The following is a 16,556-nucleotide window of genomic DNA, read 5'->3' as shown; positions in this document are numbered from 1 at the left end:
GTTCTTGGCAGAGATCTGCGGGGCAGAAGTACGTTTCAGGTTGCAGGTTGCCCACTTCTTTGACCTGACCACCTTCCAGTATTGCTAATATAAGGCATGGGAGCGGTTTTTTATTGGTATTAGTAGCTATATTTCCCGTGAATGATATCCTGTATGTCAAAGCTCTTAGGCCAAACAAGCTTTTCGCCTCGTAGATTCGACTAGAACTTCCTCAGGAACGGGCTACCCACATCTAACCCCACTATTTCCCCGCAAACTAGTCGAGTCAAGCGAGAACGTTGTGCATATGAAGAACTCTACCCTAAAGATTCGGTCACTTAGTCTAGAGAATTTTCTGCCATGGCTAAACTTGCCATGGAGAATAGTCATTAAGCATTAACTTAAACACGGGTGGGTAGCTATTTTAGATTTTAGGCGGGACCACGGCCCGATGCATTGATGCGAACTCAATGCGAAGACCTTGGCAGTTTGAACGAGGGTGCACTGATGATCGATTGATATCGGACGGACATCTATATTTCATGCGTAGCGAATATTTATCGTGAGAACTTGCGCATGGGAAAACTCAGGGATATCGACTGACGGACAGAACACTCTTTAGTATCTGCATATTAATGGAATCTAGGAACCTGGCTGGATAAAATATGGCCCCTAATGTTCAATATCCATTGTGCTTCCATGGAACGGACATCTCTGGAGCCGAAACGCCAATCGAATGCCGGCATCCGTCCTGCGGGGTCAAGGTCATGGGCACTTTGAAAACTAGATTTTCCATGTATATGCGACAGATATTATAATGCGCACCGAATTCTTAGTCCATGCGGGAGGCCTTCCTAATTCTTCCGTTTTCTGTGTTGCATGTTGGGGATAGAGACGCTGCATATGTCCCCTTAGTCTCGTAACCAAACTGTATGTCCCCTCGGGCAAAACCGCTATCAATATATGGTGGATACATTCCGTTGTTCTAACCCAAGTAGATAGGTATAACGTCGACGAAGCCTGGAGCACTTCTCCAGACCTGGATTTAGGTGTATTCGACGGTTGGCTGTCGGCATTGCCTCGTGTCGTACGGAGAACATAGCTAGCTCTTAGCTGAAACGCGTGTCAGAAATTCGTGTTTTGTTGTTTTAGGATCCAATTTAATACGGTTTAACGTTATGGGCCGACCTGGCCGAGCTGCCGGCTAGGAAACATGTACCAGTGCCAACGACGCATCGATATCCCAGTAGCAACCTTTTACACATATTCTAGTTTTGAATCGATCCGTAAGCTTCTACCTTCAAGCTCGGAAAGGGCAGTCCCGCCAAATTCGACAAGACAATCAGCGAGCTGATCAAGACCCTATAAAATACCACCTACTCAACACCTTTGTTGCGTTCCCGGATTTCTCAATCGGAACTTCGGGTGATTACGTAGTCTTCATAATGTTTTTCTGCTCTCGTGAAAAGGATTCAGCAGAACAATTTTTCAACATGCTTTTTCAGAAAATTGTCTGCACGGACACAAAAGAAGTATTTTAAAATCCCTTAGCTTGCACGTATAACTGTTGTCAGAGATATATATTTATATAGCTTCCTCTCTCCGGAATATTACTCTATAAGGATGAAAGTTAACAATCCTAGGCACTGCTCTGGCCGCAGGTCTTGCCGGGGGCTAATCCTTCAAGAAATCTTGCACCCGTACGACGGCGGGTTATAATGGAAGTGATTCAGTTCTTGCTACGTCCTGAAGACTCTGCTATCGTTGTTGAAAAGTAAGCCGGCTCCCAATGCAAACGGCCGATACATTTATAAAGTCGAGAGCTACTATTAATACTATAGATCAGTGTACATGCCCAGCGGAACAAGGGTATTCTTAATTCACCTTTCGCTTTCCTACCTGCAGAAATCTGTCTCATGATTCTTGAGTATCTCGATGATTTCAGTGCTTTGTCATTCGCCTTAACGAGCAGAGCACTCTATAATACAGCGTTGGATCGGGTGCAAAACATAATCTGCCCTCTGGCCGAACTCGGATGCTGGGCGGGAAAGTCACTGGTTAGAGCTGGTAGGATTCTTCGCAGCTTTTTAGTACTTATTCTTGTCACATGAAACATTTTTATTAATACATCTGAGTTACAGGGATTGCGCTTGACATGGAACAAGATTTTTCTGGAGGCACCGCCGAAATGGACGAGACTGGCGGTAATTATCTCATGGCCGTGGTTGAATCAAAGATTCTCGAATTAAGGGAACGTGGATACCATACGATTTATGACTCTGATGATCCCGAAAAACTGACCATACTTCGTTCTATCTCATGCAATAACCATATCCCACCGGTCATACGGCGGTATGTATCTGCTTTACTGAGTAACACCGAGTACGAGAACATGTTTCAAGAAGGGAAGCAATATATCATTAGAAATCTGGATAAGATGGAATACGTATCCTTCCCAACGGGGAAGTTGGAGAGGATAACAACGCGGCCTTCAGGGGTATATGACGATACTTTGGTCAAGACACCTCATCCGGCAGAACAAGTTATAGAAGCAATTACTTGGACACGGGCAATCGAAACTGATACGCATGGATTGGAGAAAGGCGCTTGGGCAGGGAATCGGATTGATCTCATTTTGGACGGACAGGAGGTACTAGATGGATGGAGGAGGCTGTAAAACGGTCACTTAAGGTGCCCTTCAATGAATTTTGTTAGAGACATGGATTATTTATAAATTTTAATACCTTTGCATGGAAAGGTTTGTGGCACCTCCGCGGTGGTGGGCCACTAACCGTGTAGAAATAGTAGCCTGGCTACTTAAATTGGAGGGATATTAATGCCTCCAGCTCTTTACATAGTCTCGTTCCCAACTCTTGAAATAAGTATTGTGAGGTAGTGATATGGTCTCTAGGAGACTACCAGCTATACATAGGTAAATGGACGGTATAGAGCGGTGGGCGGTAGGCCCGCCTATAAGCCTGAGGGAACACAAGTGTCTATTGGAAGAAAGGCCTAAATAACAAGAGCTCGCGCTTGTGGATAAAACATAGAATACTGTAAACTGGTGAATGTTCGTCTGTATGTGTGTATGTATAACTCGTATGTAAGTAAGATGTCCCATGACAGGACCCAGCATAGCAGATTACAATTTATAGACAAAAGGAATGGGTGCGCCGTACGTCAAGTTGCGTTGAACAATAAAAAAATACAACAAATCAAGCCCACCGTTTCTATAGGTAAGTGTAGCCTGCACCGTGCTTCACCCCCCAAAAAAAAGAAACTAGAGAAAAAGAATTGGGCCTGGAGGAGTATTATAGATAGGTGGATAAGAAATTAGGCGAGTTTAAAGCTAAGCAGTGAGGCTGTTCTATTTCGTCGTCGCTGCTGCCTGCTATAGTATATCTTTCCATATTTTCATTTCTCGCTCGGGGTTTGGCTTGTTCTAACACAGACTCTCAGGTTCCTCCCTTCACACCCAGGGCATCCAGCGAAAACCGGCACGGGGACTTGAGTTGTGATGACCTCAGTAGACTCCTCTCCTTTGCTTCCTGGGGATTTCGCAGCAGCGCGAGAACATCGACACATTGTCCCGTTTCCGCCATACTGTCCCTTTCCCTTTACAAGCTTCAAAGAATGACGGTCTGGGTTTGCTGGCGAGGCTCCGTGTTTGCAGCCTTCATACACGACATCGTAAATGTGCGTATGGGGTGGTCCCTTAGGCAGTTCACTCGGCCAACCACCTGGAAGTTCTGGCTCGTTGGCTTCATCGAACCGGGAGCCGCTCTTCATTTTCATCGTCCAGCATGTTTCACAAACAGGTTCGTGCTCGCGACTAGGATGAAAAATGATTTTGACCTGTCCTGACAGCAGCCTTTGGTCGAGCCCTTCAATTCCTTCACATTGTCGTTTGCTTTTGTTTTGTTTGACGCCAACAATGTGGATTGGATCCGCAGTGCAGCTGACGGATGCATGCATTGAAGTAAACCAATCCTTTTCAGGGTCAAATGGTTCTATTGGCTGGGATGGCGACTCGAAAATCTCGCCGGGTTTGGCTTCGGGACTTTGCTGGGATGGTGACTTTAATATTTCCTCGGGTTTGGCTTGAAGAATGAGACTGGCTTGAAGACTCGGCTGGAATTGCCGCTTGATCATTGCGTCGTGTAGGATTTTACGGAGAAGGCTTGGCTTAGGCGTACTCTTGGGCCGAGGCCATTGAAGAGTGTTGACAGAGTATCGAGCTGAATGTGTAAATTTGTTCGGGTTTTTGATGGGAATCTTGAGTCTAGGAGTCGGAGTGTGCTCAACGGTAGCCCGTCGCTTCGAGGGCTTTTCCGGTGATTCAGCGAAGCTGACTGATTTTTTCTTTTTTGGAGGAGCCTCTGGATCTGGTCCGGAGCCGTCGCCTTCTATTGGTGACTTTGTAATGATGGATTTGATAGGCTCCATGGTGCTGAATGGTGAAATATGGACTAGTGATAAAATAGACGGGCCCCCTGACTTTGGTTGGTGCTGTCATTGAAGATGGTTTGGTGTGATGTAGGTTGATTGAAGGTGAAGATGAAGTTTTGCAGGTGAAGAATTTTGCTGTAAACTCATAGCGAGAATGCTGTAGAACGGATAGTTCACACACATATAGAAATATATTCACCCCTCAGGCTCTCTATCAGGACCCCCTAGCACCTTCTAGTCCAATCGCCAACATACCTTTTGCGACCGATCGCTATGTCTTTTTGATTACATCAATGTACCGGGGGAATTAATTTTGTATTCTTCGCAGTGTAGATGGTGACTTTGCATGGCCTCATTTAGAAAGAATAAACACCAATAGTGGTCCCGATAACTGATAGACGGATATTTAAAATTCCATATTTTCACGGTCAAATCAGGGTATGACAAAAATATTTACCTATAGGACCAGTCTAACTATGGACAAGTAATAGAGCAGATAATATGTACATTGAGGATGACGGTCTTTCGAAAAAGAGAAACCCATACGATATCACTGGCTGGGTGTAGCAATACACCAACCATAATAGCCCGTCTTATAGACTCCATACCGAGGTATCTTACACCTGCGGTCCGTAGGTAGTTCCAAAGTCGCCTAATTTAATGTTCGAGAAGACGACCGATGGCTTAAAGTTTGCCGTGATGTACTGAGGGGTAGACTCCACTTCAGTATTGCATGGTCCTCGTCGAAGAGATTCTGGATCTCCAGGATTCTTGCCCTATATTAAGACGAGTTTTGTCAGTAACCACCATCAGGTATCAAATAACAGGCGTTATTATAACTTACGTCCAACCACCACATGTAACTTCCGTTATCCCACCAGAGCGATAGAGCAAGAACCATACCACGTTCCATTGCCTCTCCCATAACTTTGCTTCCTCCCCTCAATTCATTTGTCCCGGATCCACCAAGGACATCAACTTCCTTCTCGCAGTACTCGTCGCTGATAGAGTCATAATTCAACAGACCAGTGAGGTTTGCAGCAGCATTGGCAATAACAACACCGTCTTGCACATACAACCTCCTAATTTCTACGAGTTCACCTCGATCCTCTCCATTATCTGTGATAAACTGGGTAACAACAGTCATCTTCTTGGTGGTGTCAATGGTGAACTCAGGGCCGCGACCATAAAAGTTCTTAACACCGAGACGGTAAGAGTTGAAATCACAGCCATCCATATCGCAGATCCCCTGTTTGCGGTCATTGCCAGCGCCACAATCTGCTCCAGTGCACTTGAACAATCCACGAGTAGCACATGGATGGGGAGTAAAGGCGGTGGCGCGGGAGTTCGCTTCCCAGATATCCATCTCTTGGCAACAAGCTCCGTACTTGTAGTCAAAATTGGCCTTGAAAGAACTTGTTAGATTGACTTGATTATCGGTATTGAGTCCTTTGGTATACTTACTTTGCCATTAATGAAGTTCTGCTTAGGGCACTGTGCATCACAGTAGCCGGTACCGTATGTAGCACCGGCGGTGTTGCTCTTGGCATTGCGTTCGCCAGATGCAGACATTTCGGAGAAGTACTATCGGCTTAATTAGCCTCCGCTCGAGGTGAAAGGATTTTAGGAACAAAAAACACGAACCAGGGCTCCATTCGTTCCACAAGGGAGGTTTGAAACATCGACATCATAAGTGAACTCCTTATTCAACATGCGGAACTTATAATAAGTGAGTCCATCCTCTTTCAATAGATAAACTCGGGGGGATGCTAAGCCGCCCGTGGGGTTGAACAGCTGAAGAGTCAAGGCATTCCCGGATGTGCTGATACCGTAGCTAGCGTAGTCAACACCCTCGACTTCGCAGTTGGCTGCACATTCGTCTGCTTTCTTGCATGTGGCGGGGTTGAAGACACCGTTGTTGACACACGGGTCATATCTAAGTTATTGTTAGCGACTCATGGGTTTATCCAATAATTTGTGTTGGGATTTGTTGTAATTTTATAGCACTAATTATAGTGAACGAGAGCCCATGCATCCGATTCATAACAAAGCATAACAAAGAGGCCGAGACGCAGAAATTTTGACGCCTATAGCGCCCTTAATGCGAGATAGGGGATTTTCACTTACCCTCCTTTCACGTGGTGCCATCGATATTGCGAGTCCAAGACAACCTTCGTGTTAATAGTTTTGCAGCCACGGCGGGTGGCGCAGGTTTGGATAGGAAGAAGAGGGTGAACTTCTGGTGTGAGGCTACCAGGGATCTGAGCGAACGCTGGGGATGCCGCCAAAAAGGCGAGAATAACACGGTACATTGTTACGCTGGCTGAGAAGGATAGTATGAATAGGCTTATAACTTATGGCCCGTGCTTTACCCTTTTTTGACTTTACTTGTCGAACAGGTCAGGAGGCACTGGGACTTAAATACATCTCGGATTGCATACCAACGTTCTAAAGCAGCTTATAAAGCGGCTGGAATTTATATTAAGCAAATGCCAACCCACAAACGTGGGTCATCGGCATCTGTGAGCGATTCCCGTCGAACATGTGGGATATGCATCGATCTAGATGCAACCCTGCACTCGTAAAATCAATATTTGACCCATGACTATTTACATGGGCATAACGGACCAGGTACATTTTATAACCTCGGGGATCTTTATTGAGAGCGATCCAGTTGGTTGGGAACTAAGTCGCATTAATCCGGAGACAAGAATCAACGCATCCCTGGGAAATTGTAGTGTGGTAATTCTATAATGGTTCTAGTGCCAATACAAATTGGCCAGGATAATTTATCCGTTCAGGAAAAATCGTTAAGCGATTCGATGCTATTGGTGAAATTTTTAGCCCTAATTTCGAGGCTATTATCGGGTTGGCAGCAGCTGGAGATTTCGTCGAATTCGAAGCCTTCGCGAGTCGACTTGGCCGCCAATCCGCCTTGGTACTGTGTTTGGGAAATACTCCTATGGAAGCAGACTTTACAATCAAGGAGCCCAAAACCAAATCAGCACAGCGGAAAGATAGCGAATTATGTGAAATATTAAGATAATTGAATTATAGAGCACTAAACATTACAATCGCAGAAAAACCCGGCTTCAGAGGCCATGCATGTGTCATGTTCACAGGCGCCCAATAACAACGACTGAATATGCATATACATGGAGTAGTATCCCTCGTGGCGCTATTATCCTTGTATCTTTATCATTGAGCCTTTTCGCAACCTTTCAGCCTCAAGGATATTTTGTGCTATCCTTGAGTTCGGACAGGAAAACATTGGATTCTGAGATCGTATTTCTGGGTACTCGGCCCACATTTCCGTCGTGAGAAATAACCACATGGGTACCTATCGAACAATCGAGAAGAATGTTTATCGGATGTCAAGGAGGGTACCTCGAGCTCGGGATCTCGGCATAAATGTATACGTTAAAAACTTAATTAGATCCCTACTTAATCGATTATATTAGCTAGTGCTTTTGCGGGCGAGGAAGCCTCGAAGACTAAATCTTACATGGGATAATCAGAATTAGCTTGGTCGAGTGCTCCAGTACATTTTAATCAAATAATTTCTATAGAAATTTTCAGTGTGTTTAAAGGAGCTAACATTATCCTAAAATACCTGTATTGAAGTAAAATGTTCCAGGCAACACCAAACAAAACCAAAGTCTTTCTAACGAATGTGGGCTTAGCCGAAATCCCACACTGCAGTTCTGGGTTAGTCCGATAGTTTGAAATTACAAAATAACCCAATATGGGAAGGTACTACCGTCTTGGGAAGGAACAAAATGACCGAGTTACACTAAGGGGAGAGTTTCCAACATGAGATGCCACACAAGGTTTTCAATGGCTGAAACCATCTGAGGGCTTCATACTCCGTACGCTGACGATTTTGTCTTCGGGAGTTACTGTGCCTCATACTCCGATAGCGCCAGCACGAGTGAGGCTTTCATTTAGTTGTACCTTGCAGGGAAAGGTTTACACTCTCTTGGTGAACACTAGAACAACAACCGTTAACCTTGAAACCCGTAAATTCGCATGATTTGCATCATGTTTGGAACATTCAGTGCCGAAAGGTCTTTGGCGGGACGTCGCAAAAGGAACTGACTTCCCTCAATGCAATATATATAATCAAGGGCTACAAATGATTTCCTATCTCTCGTCTTGCAATATCTTGTATCAATCCAACTAACTCGCATCAACGCATTCAATTCTTCTCACGGCTGGTCCGTCATATTCATTCGTTTCTTCGTTCATTTCTTTTATTGTCTTTTATTTACGGCCGGCAATTGATTTGCGCTATTCCTATTCAATTTAATCTTTTCAGCCAAATATCTATCAAAATGCGTGTCTCTACTCTCCTGGGAGCCTTCGTTCTTGCCACTGCTGTCAACGGATATCCCCTGGTCCCAGCTGCCGATGTGGCTGGATCTCACCTCGCCGCACGTCAATCCCAGCTTGATAACCTCAACAATATTGTGACGGGTATCACAGGCGGTATCACAGGATTCATCAATGCCTTTAAGACTATTGGATCCGCCTTCGGTAGTATCGGTACCACAGCGCCCACAGTACCTCAGGCCCCAGCATTGCCTCAGACTCCAGCATTTCCTCAGGCACCTCAAGCTCCAGCACCTCAAGCTCCAGCACCTCAAGCTCCTCAACAACCGGCTGCCCAAATACCAACTGCACCACAACTGCCGCCACAGACGTCCCCTATTTCTAACCAGCCCACCACCGGCACAGTCGGCACCGGTCCAATTGGCATCCAAGGCCCTAGTGTTTAGAGCTTTAAGCTGAATATATAAAAACGGCTACACTTTAAAGGCGGCCAAAACAATTCTGTGATGGATAGATGTTGTTCAAAAGTCTCAACATACCAAACCACAAACTAAAAAAAAAAAAAAAAAAAAAAAAAAAGATGACAACAGTTGAGTATCCATGTTTTCTAGATCGAAGCATGATAGTACTCTACCTTTTTGGAGGAGAATACCGTTTAATGATTCACGTTTTTGTATTATTTTTATATAATAGAGTATTTTGCATAGTTTCGGGGGTTTTTTTTGTAGGCTCGTTTTAATTATCAGCAATAGGACGCGGCGTCGATGCTTTATTTATAAAATACCTATCAGTATACTACCCTAAATTCGAATTCTTGAAATCTCCCCTTAAAAAATATCCGTGCGCATAAATTAAGCCTTTATGGTCTCGTCGTATTATCATATAATCATGGAAATTGGCAAAAACAGAATCAGGGATTCTGGCTATAAATCTGCCAATAGTTTGCGTCATTCGGACTGGTTAGCTCTATTGATAATATTAGATGCGAGCAGATGGATGCGATATTTTCAGGCATTGATGCATATGGGCCTTACAGATGACTCAAATTTGGGTCGGAGCAACTTAAGTTCCATGGCGGATCGGGTGTTCTACATACCTGTAGCTATCGTTATGTGTAGATAGTTCTAGGGGAGATTGTGTCATCAAACGGCAAGTTCGCTGACGAAGTAATCTGTATAACAATACTATTATTTTGTAAGACTATTGGCGAACTAAGAGCTAATAAGATTGCATAATTAGAGCTCTAAGTAGAAGATACGTAGGGAGTAGACGATGCTTGATTACACATGCCCAGGCCTTCACATTCTAAGAGCGGATTTGAATATTTGGCGCCTTAATGTGGAGCCAAGATACTGGACAAAAAAAAAGGAATTGCAGTCTGCCAGGTAGTATGGCAAGCTGAAACTACTGGTAAAGTTTGTCAAAAGCTCCACTAAAACTAAGCTTATTTTCTGTGGAGCAGGAATACGAAACGATTGCATGCAGCGTTGGTTTTTTGCAAGAGGTTCACGGCAGAGCCGGCAGTGCAGGCATATAGCAAGGATGAGGCTTCGAAGCGAATATGTTCTGCGTTGGGCACAAAACGACGGATGTCGGCCTCAATCTATCGCGAGACGGCAAACCCGTGGATAGTTAGTCGACTCACCGGATCGAGCCCTCCTCAAGAGTTAGAAGACTATATAGCCTATCCGAAAGCTTAAGTCATTTCCGGCGGGGTATTAATTAATTTAACACTAATAACGAATATTACTATCATGACATATATTCAGTCTACCGGGCTGTGGCGTAGATACGGCCTTTGGATCTTTGAAGAAAAAAGAAATCCTTTCGCAATTGTGATCTCACGGCGTAAGCTGATATCATGATCGTTATTCTAGATGTCTGTGGTTTCTGAGACCATTCGATTTCAAGTATCGGGACCCAGATACTTGTCGTGGTTAGATCTTCGACGCCAATTTGTTTACGCTGGAGTGATGGATCCATGGAAATAAGGCGATCTTAAGACCGTACCTATCAGAATAAGATTTCAAAGTCATCCTACAAATAGCCAGTGACTTGGGAAACATTCCCTCCGAGTTTAAGGCTGAGAATAAGTCTAAAACTCCTCGTTCTTCAACAAAACCTCATTCGCTCTCGCCCTAAAGTTTCTCCGAACGTGGGTCCTGATTACCTAATCCGTAAAGCCATTAAGCCCGATCGTCAATGTCAAAAGGTTAGCCTGCAGTAACGGGCTTCGGGGAACAAATTAATAATGAACTTTCCTAGGCCTATTGGGCACGAAAAACGATCGAAAATTAATTAGCCTTATAGCATACTTATTATCTTTTGAATGACTCAAGCCTTCGGGCTCTAGATTTCCCCTTTGAAAGTGTCGTCTTTCGTCTATTACTCAGCACATATGCACATGGGCTTTGTAATCATGCCGGTTCTAACTTTCCAACATGCAACACTATACACCAATAAAGTCTAATGTCGGCAATTTTTTACTTTTTATTCTTACCACACGCACACAAAGAAGCGGATGATGGCGGGTTTAGACTCAGATTCGTTAAGAAGCAGATCAATGATAGTACTATGGCGGGCAGTTATTAGCCCGGATTGGAAAAATGTGTCCTGGCATATTCGCTAGCAACACCGACCCGATATTGGAAATCCAGTACTATGTAATCAACCAATCTCACCGAAACAATGGACGAATTCGAATGGAAGCACCTAAGCATTACATCTATAAAGATGTGGGATTTCGATGTTATTTCGTGAAATTTCTATTCTAAATCCATTATATTATCAATCGATCTATTTATCACTAATTGTCGAATACATTCCTACCGACTTAGATATATATCCAGCGACATCTCTCGTGCCAAAAGTTTTCCTATCAATTAATTAATATTCACCTCGATTCTATTCCTTCGTCATCTAGAAACTCTCTGAGGATTTGTTTAAATCGCGAAACTGTAACTGAATAAAGAAATATTCAATAGCGGGTTCCATCTACCAAAATATATTTACGCAAATAGCAGATAAGGGGCCCACTCTCAAGGGCAATAGAGACAAGATGTCCGCACCGGTAACAAGGCAAATATCGATTAATCCCGTACCAGAGAATAACATCCCCGACGCATCACGGTTACAAGTTCCTAGAGACGAAAAGGATTCTTCATTAGAGAAAGATGCATCTGGTACAGCAACACCGTACAGCGGGAGCGAATCTGGTAGAGATCCAGAAAAGGTTGCCGAGATCTCTGAGGATTCTGATCAAGTGCGATCGATCCATGGCGTAAAATGGTTTGTTGTTATAGCGGCTATCTTCTCAACGGCATTTCTTTGTAAGTAACTTGCCCAACTATAAAGTTTAAAAAGCTTAGCATTAGGCTAACATGAACGCATAACATAGACGGCCTTGACAACACCGTTGTTGCAGATATCCAACCACAAGTTATCGATACATATGGAGATCTGACAAAGCTCTCTTGGCTTGGATCCGGCTTCCCACTTGGTTCCATAGCGACTTTACTAGTCCTTTCTAAGATATATGGTATATTTAATACCAAGTGGTTGTACATTGCAAGCATAGTATTGTTCTTGGGGGGAAGTGCCCTTTGTGGTGGCGCTCCTACGATTGAGGCCCTCATTGTGGTATGTTTAGAATAGTCAAAATATATCTACGATGTAGAGATGCTAACAAATTGGGCACTGTAGGGTCGTGTAATTGCTGGCGCCGGTGGACAAGGCATGTATCTCGGACTATTGAACTTCCTTGCCACACTTACGACAATTCGCGAACGCCCAGTATATAATGGGCTTGTCGGTTTGGTTTGGGGTCTAGGCACAGTTCTAGGACCCGTAGTTGGTGGTGGCTTTGCCAGTTCGAGTGCAACCTGGCGATGGGCCTTCTATATCAATCTCGTTTTGATTGGAGCCTTTACCCCCGTCTACATCTGGATTCTACCCTCTGTGCAACCCGACGAAACAACCCCGGCTAAAGAAAAGCTTAAGCAACTCGACTATCTCGGCGCTCTTCTAAGCGCCGGTATGTGGAGTACTTTCGTCATGGCTTTCACTTTTGGTGGTGCCCAGTGGGCGTGGGACGACGGTCGTACAATAGCCATGTTTGTCGTCTTCGGTGTTCTCCTTGTTGCCTTCGTTCTTCAGCAATACTTTACGATTTTAACCACACTAGAGAACCGAGTCTTCCCGGGACAGTTCCTCCGCCGTCGCTCTTTTATTCTGCTCTATATCCTCACCTCTACACCTGCCGCCGGCGTCTTCGTACCAGCTTACTTCATCCCACTGTACTTCCAATTCTCAAAGGGTGACAGTGCTATTGATGCAGCAGTGCGACTACTCCCATTTGTTATCCTCCTTGTCACATTCGTTATGCTTAATGGCTTCCTCATGCCTGTGTTTGGATACTACATGCCTTGGTATGTCTGGGCAGGTGTCTTCATGCTCATTGGCGGGAGTCTCATGCACACGATCACCCCAAATACCTCTACTGCGGCTGTTTACGGTTACTCAATTCTTATCGCGGTGGGTGCTGGTGCTGCCTCCCAGGTGGCATACTCAGTCGCTCCGGCTAAAGTTGAGCCACATGATGTCCCGTCTGCAATTGGGTTTATGAACCATGCTCAAGTCGGAACTATTGTCATTTCTCTCACGATCTCGGGAACTATCTTCCAGAATGTTGCCTTCACATATCTTAAAGATGCTTTGAAGCAATACAACTTCCCTGAGGATGCTATTCGTGGAGCCATTGCGGGAACCCGTAGTCAATTGTTCGGTGAATTGACTGAGGAGGCAAGAGCGAGTGCTATTGATGCTATTGTACGGGCTATGGGTCAGGTTTATATCCTCGTCATTACAGCTGGTGCTGTGACTCTTGTCACTTCCGTCTTCTTGAAGAGAGAGAAGTTGTTTATGACAGCGGCCGCGGCAGCATAAGTACCGAACTTTGGATAGGTAAGGTATACGGTCGGAAGTTTAATATAGACGGTGGAAATGGAGGCAATGAAAAGGTAGAGAAATAGATTTCTTTTGTTCTACATATAAATGGTTAGGAGGTTTTTAGTTTGATTTACTAGATGTTTTTCGTTTATTTTTTTGCTCTTTATTTTACCTAATTCTTTACAGCTGGTTATGCAGCTGCGAATGTATGTACGAATAGCACGATCATGTGTATATAAAGGTATGGCGAAGAACTAATTTATTTTGAAGTGAACAATGTTTTGTATTTTATATTTTGTAGCCGTTCAACATTTGCAATAGAACTCACGACTCCAAAAAATTACTTAGGAAGTAATGCCACTGATCTTAAGACTAGTTGCAACTATAACTAAAAAGAAAACAGGTTCAATGAATTAAACAGGAGTGTTCAAAATACTAAACAATAGATTAAACTTGGAGGGCTCCTGAAAGGGCCGTTCTGCCCCGTAGACTAGTAAAAATCGTGAACGGAATTTTCGGGGGGAAGTTCAAACGAGTAAATTTATAAGTATTGCGAATAACATAATTCAAGAAATTGGTGCTAAATTCTCCCAGCAACTGCCTATCTGAAAGCCTAATAGCCTCGCCATGCGATCGCGAAAGGGGTACTATAAACGATATTCCGATTTGCCGTTTATCCGATAGAAAAGAGGGGGTTTATTGTCTGTGTGACAGACCTCAGTCGTTAGGTGCTGTAATATTCCCAAGAAAGATTTAAAAACCCGTCTTATCATCAAGTAACGGGGATACAAGGGGTACAATTGGGATGAAGGGGTTGGGACATACAGCAAAGCCAGTTCAAGATCACCATGAATTCTTGCTTTCAGAGTAACTTCAATATCGAGGTTGAGATCGAGCCTCAATCTCAATGTATCCTTCTTTGAACCACCTTCACCACCAGTCAAACCTTTCGCAACGCCGCTAACTGCGCCTGTAGCGCCACTCAATGTGTCTGAAGCCTGGCCGGTGACTTGACCAGCTTGATTTCCGAGCTCTTCCACAGGTTGCAATGCTTGGCTTTGGCGGCCTCGGTTTCGACGCGGGCCTCGTCGTCTTGATCTCGAGCGCTGGCGAACCTCGTCTTCGCTGTATTCCTCATCTTCAGATGGAGCAGTTGCGGTGTTGTTCTTTTCGGGATCCATTGTATACTTTCGACTTTTGGCCTGATATGCTCTATGTGGGCAGTGATGTGTGTTTAGAAATGTGAGATTTCGTGATGGAGTTTTGGATTATTGTTCTGCAACTGATTGTATGGAATTATAGAAACTTAGAAAACCCATGAGGCTGGCTCCCTCATAAGGAATCTGGTATATAAGTGACTGGAATAAATTTGCATGGTTTTCTGGCCCTAAAATCGTATCTTCGAACTTAATTCCACGCATGACGATCATAAGTGCTTGACCAGACGTCATCAGCGTCCTTCTACCAGACTAGACGTCACATTGAACAGAGTGCGTCACGCCTGAATCAAGCATGATGGAATATCCAAGGCGAATGAAATCCATTCATAGAGATAGTTGATCATATCATGGACCTGAACTCATGAGTACTCTGTTAGGTAGGATTCGCCAGAAGTACGAATTTTAAGGGAGCCATTTGAAAAAAGTTTTCCTGGATATCCGGATGTCGCACTTAGAGCCTGCACACGCCATCGAGGCTCAGTTAAGTTGAGGCATACGTCAGAATCTAGAGATCTGCTGTGGGGATATATCCGTTTTCTCTAGCCTATATTCGACATGGAGGTTCCTTGCAGGCAGGTGGCTCGCGTATTCTTGCCGTTAATTTTGCCGGATAACAAGCCACACTTGAACAACTTTGCGAGGATGATATCACCGCACATCCTTTCACTTCTTATTACCTGACGCTCAGACATCATTCTTTTTTATATTTTCTAGCGACTGTAGATTCTTTCGCCCCTCTCGTACCGTAATTCAAAATTTGAGATTTTAGTTGCGACGTTGTGGCGCCAGAGATAGTCAACTTTTCGCGGACATGGACACAATAGGGCTACTCATTATATCCGCAATCCCAACGGTGATCGGCGTCACGCAGGCTTTAAGATTCAAAGAGAAGGCAGATGAAGAAGCAAAGAAAGGACCAAAGTGGTTCAATTTACTTTGTGTGACAGCAAATGAAAGCGATCCGCTTTACGGCGCAAAGATCGTGCTGGTCGACAAGAAGGTTGGTCGCTACAGCGCTATGTCAACACTTCTTAGAATATTCAGTTTAGATCACTAACTTCTAGGCCTAGCTCATGATCGATACTAGAGAAAAAACAGACGCTTTCCCACTTAAAGGTTTATTTCATGACTATATTGGAACCGAAATTCCAGGTTTGGTTTCTCATATTGGGACGGATCCGCCAGCCCTCAATTGGATATTTGTAGAAGGGGAGGAAGTAAAATACGGTACAGGGTCTGAGTCAAAAGGGGAAGGAAAAATAGTGGGCCCCTGGACATATAAGGGGGGGATGCATCTACAGGAAAAGGCTTTGTTTTATGCAGGTCGAGAGGTTGAGGATGGTAGGTGGGAGCTCAAGTATGGTCAAAATCATAAAGGAACGAAAGTTCTCATTGCAATGGCTACCATCGAGAATGAGGGATCGTAAAGATTCCGAATGTGCGCATGGCTAGTTGGTGTAAATATACCTATATATCTAATTTCCAATCATATCCCAGGACTATGGCAAGTCACAGGGGAATCTAGGCGCATATAACACAGCTCTAATAATTATATTCTAGAACGTGCGTGCTTCAAAAACTTAAATTAGAAAGGTATTGTGGCAGAATTAATTTGTAGTATCCCCAATA

The 16,556-nt window shown here is 44.1% G+C and overlaps 7 protein-coding genes across 7 annotated transcripts; 4 read left to right on the top strand and 3 right to left on the bottom strand.

Annotated features, from left to right (window-relative positions):
* Positions 1-1,697: 1,697 nt before the first annotated feature.
* DFL_005730 (uncharacterized protein) lies at positions 1,698-2,656 on the top strand (the record flags this gene model as incomplete). Its single annotated transcript, XM_067635035.1, has 3 exons — positions 1,698-1,753; positions 1,826-2,046; positions 2,121-2,656. 3 exons carry the CDS (start codon positions 1,698-1,700, stop codon positions 2,654-2,656), a joined length of 813 nt encoding a protein of 270 aa, XP_067489506.1.
* Positions 2,657-3,393: 737 nt separating this feature from the next.
* Positions 3,394-4,425, bottom strand: DFL_005729 (uncharacterized protein; the record flags this gene model as incomplete). Its single annotated transcript, XM_067635033.1, has 1 exon — positions 3,394-4,425. One exon carries the CDS (start codon positions 4,423-4,425, stop codon positions 3,394-3,396), a length of 1,032 nt encoding a protein of 343 aa, XP_067489505.1.
* A 620-nt stretch (positions 4,426-5,045) lies between these two features.
* Positions 5,046-6,740, bottom strand: DFL_005728 (uncharacterized protein; the record flags this gene model as incomplete). The annotated part of the gene is made up of 5 exons (XM_067635032.1): positions 5,046-5,204; positions 5,273-5,833; positions 5,893-6,012; positions 6,073-6,364; positions 6,556-6,740. The coding sequence occupies 5 exons, from the start codon at positions 6,738-6,740 to the stop codon at positions 5,046-5,048; spliced, it is 1,317 nt and encodes a 438-aa protein (XP_067489504.1).
* A 2,022-nt stretch (positions 6,741-8,762) lies between these two features.
* Positions 8,763-9,206, top strand: DFL_005727 (uncharacterized protein; the record flags this gene model as incomplete). Its single annotated transcript, XM_067635031.1, has 1 exon — positions 8,763-9,206. One exon carries the CDS (start codon positions 8,763-8,765, stop codon positions 9,204-9,206), a length of 444 nt encoding a protein of 147 aa, XP_067489503.1.
* A 2,612-nt stretch (positions 9,207-11,818) lies between these two features.
* On the top strand, positions 11,819-13,704 carry DFL_005726 (uncharacterized protein; the record flags this gene model as incomplete). The annotated part of the gene is made up of 3 exons (XM_067635030.1): positions 11,819-12,089; positions 12,158-12,399; positions 12,463-13,704. 3 exons carry the CDS (start codon positions 11,819-11,821, stop codon positions 13,702-13,704), a joined length of 1,755 nt encoding a protein of 584 aa, XP_067489502.1.
* Positions 13,705-14,431: 727 nt separating this feature from the next.
* Positions 14,432-14,888, bottom strand: DFL_005725 (uncharacterized protein; the record flags this gene model as incomplete). The annotated part of the gene is made up of 2 exons (XM_067635029.1): positions 14,432-14,438; positions 14,533-14,888. 2 exons carry the CDS (start codon positions 14,886-14,888, stop codon positions 14,432-14,434), a joined length of 363 nt encoding a protein of 120 aa, XP_067489501.1.
* An 850-nt stretch (positions 14,889-15,738) lies between these two features.
* On the top strand, positions 15,739-16,354 carry DFL_005724 (uncharacterized protein; the record flags this gene model as incomplete). The annotated part of the gene is made up of 2 exons (XM_067635028.1): positions 15,739-15,927; positions 15,998-16,354. 2 exons carry the CDS (start codon positions 15,739-15,741, stop codon positions 16,352-16,354), a joined length of 546 nt encoding a protein of 181 aa, XP_067489500.1.
* Positions 16,355-16,556: the final 202 nt, after the last annotated feature.

This window comes from Arthrobotrys flagrans (genome assembly GCF_004000055.1).
Source record: "Arthrobotrys flagrans strain CBS H-5679 chromosome Unknown unitig_9, whole genome shotgun sequence".
Taxonomy (NCBI): Eukaryota; Fungi; Ascomycota; class Orbiliomycetes; order Orbiliales; family Orbiliaceae; genus Arthrobotrys; species Arthrobotrys flagrans.
Note: the sequence above shows the minus strand (reverse complement) of the source record. Positions and strands in the feature narration are given on the sequence as shown.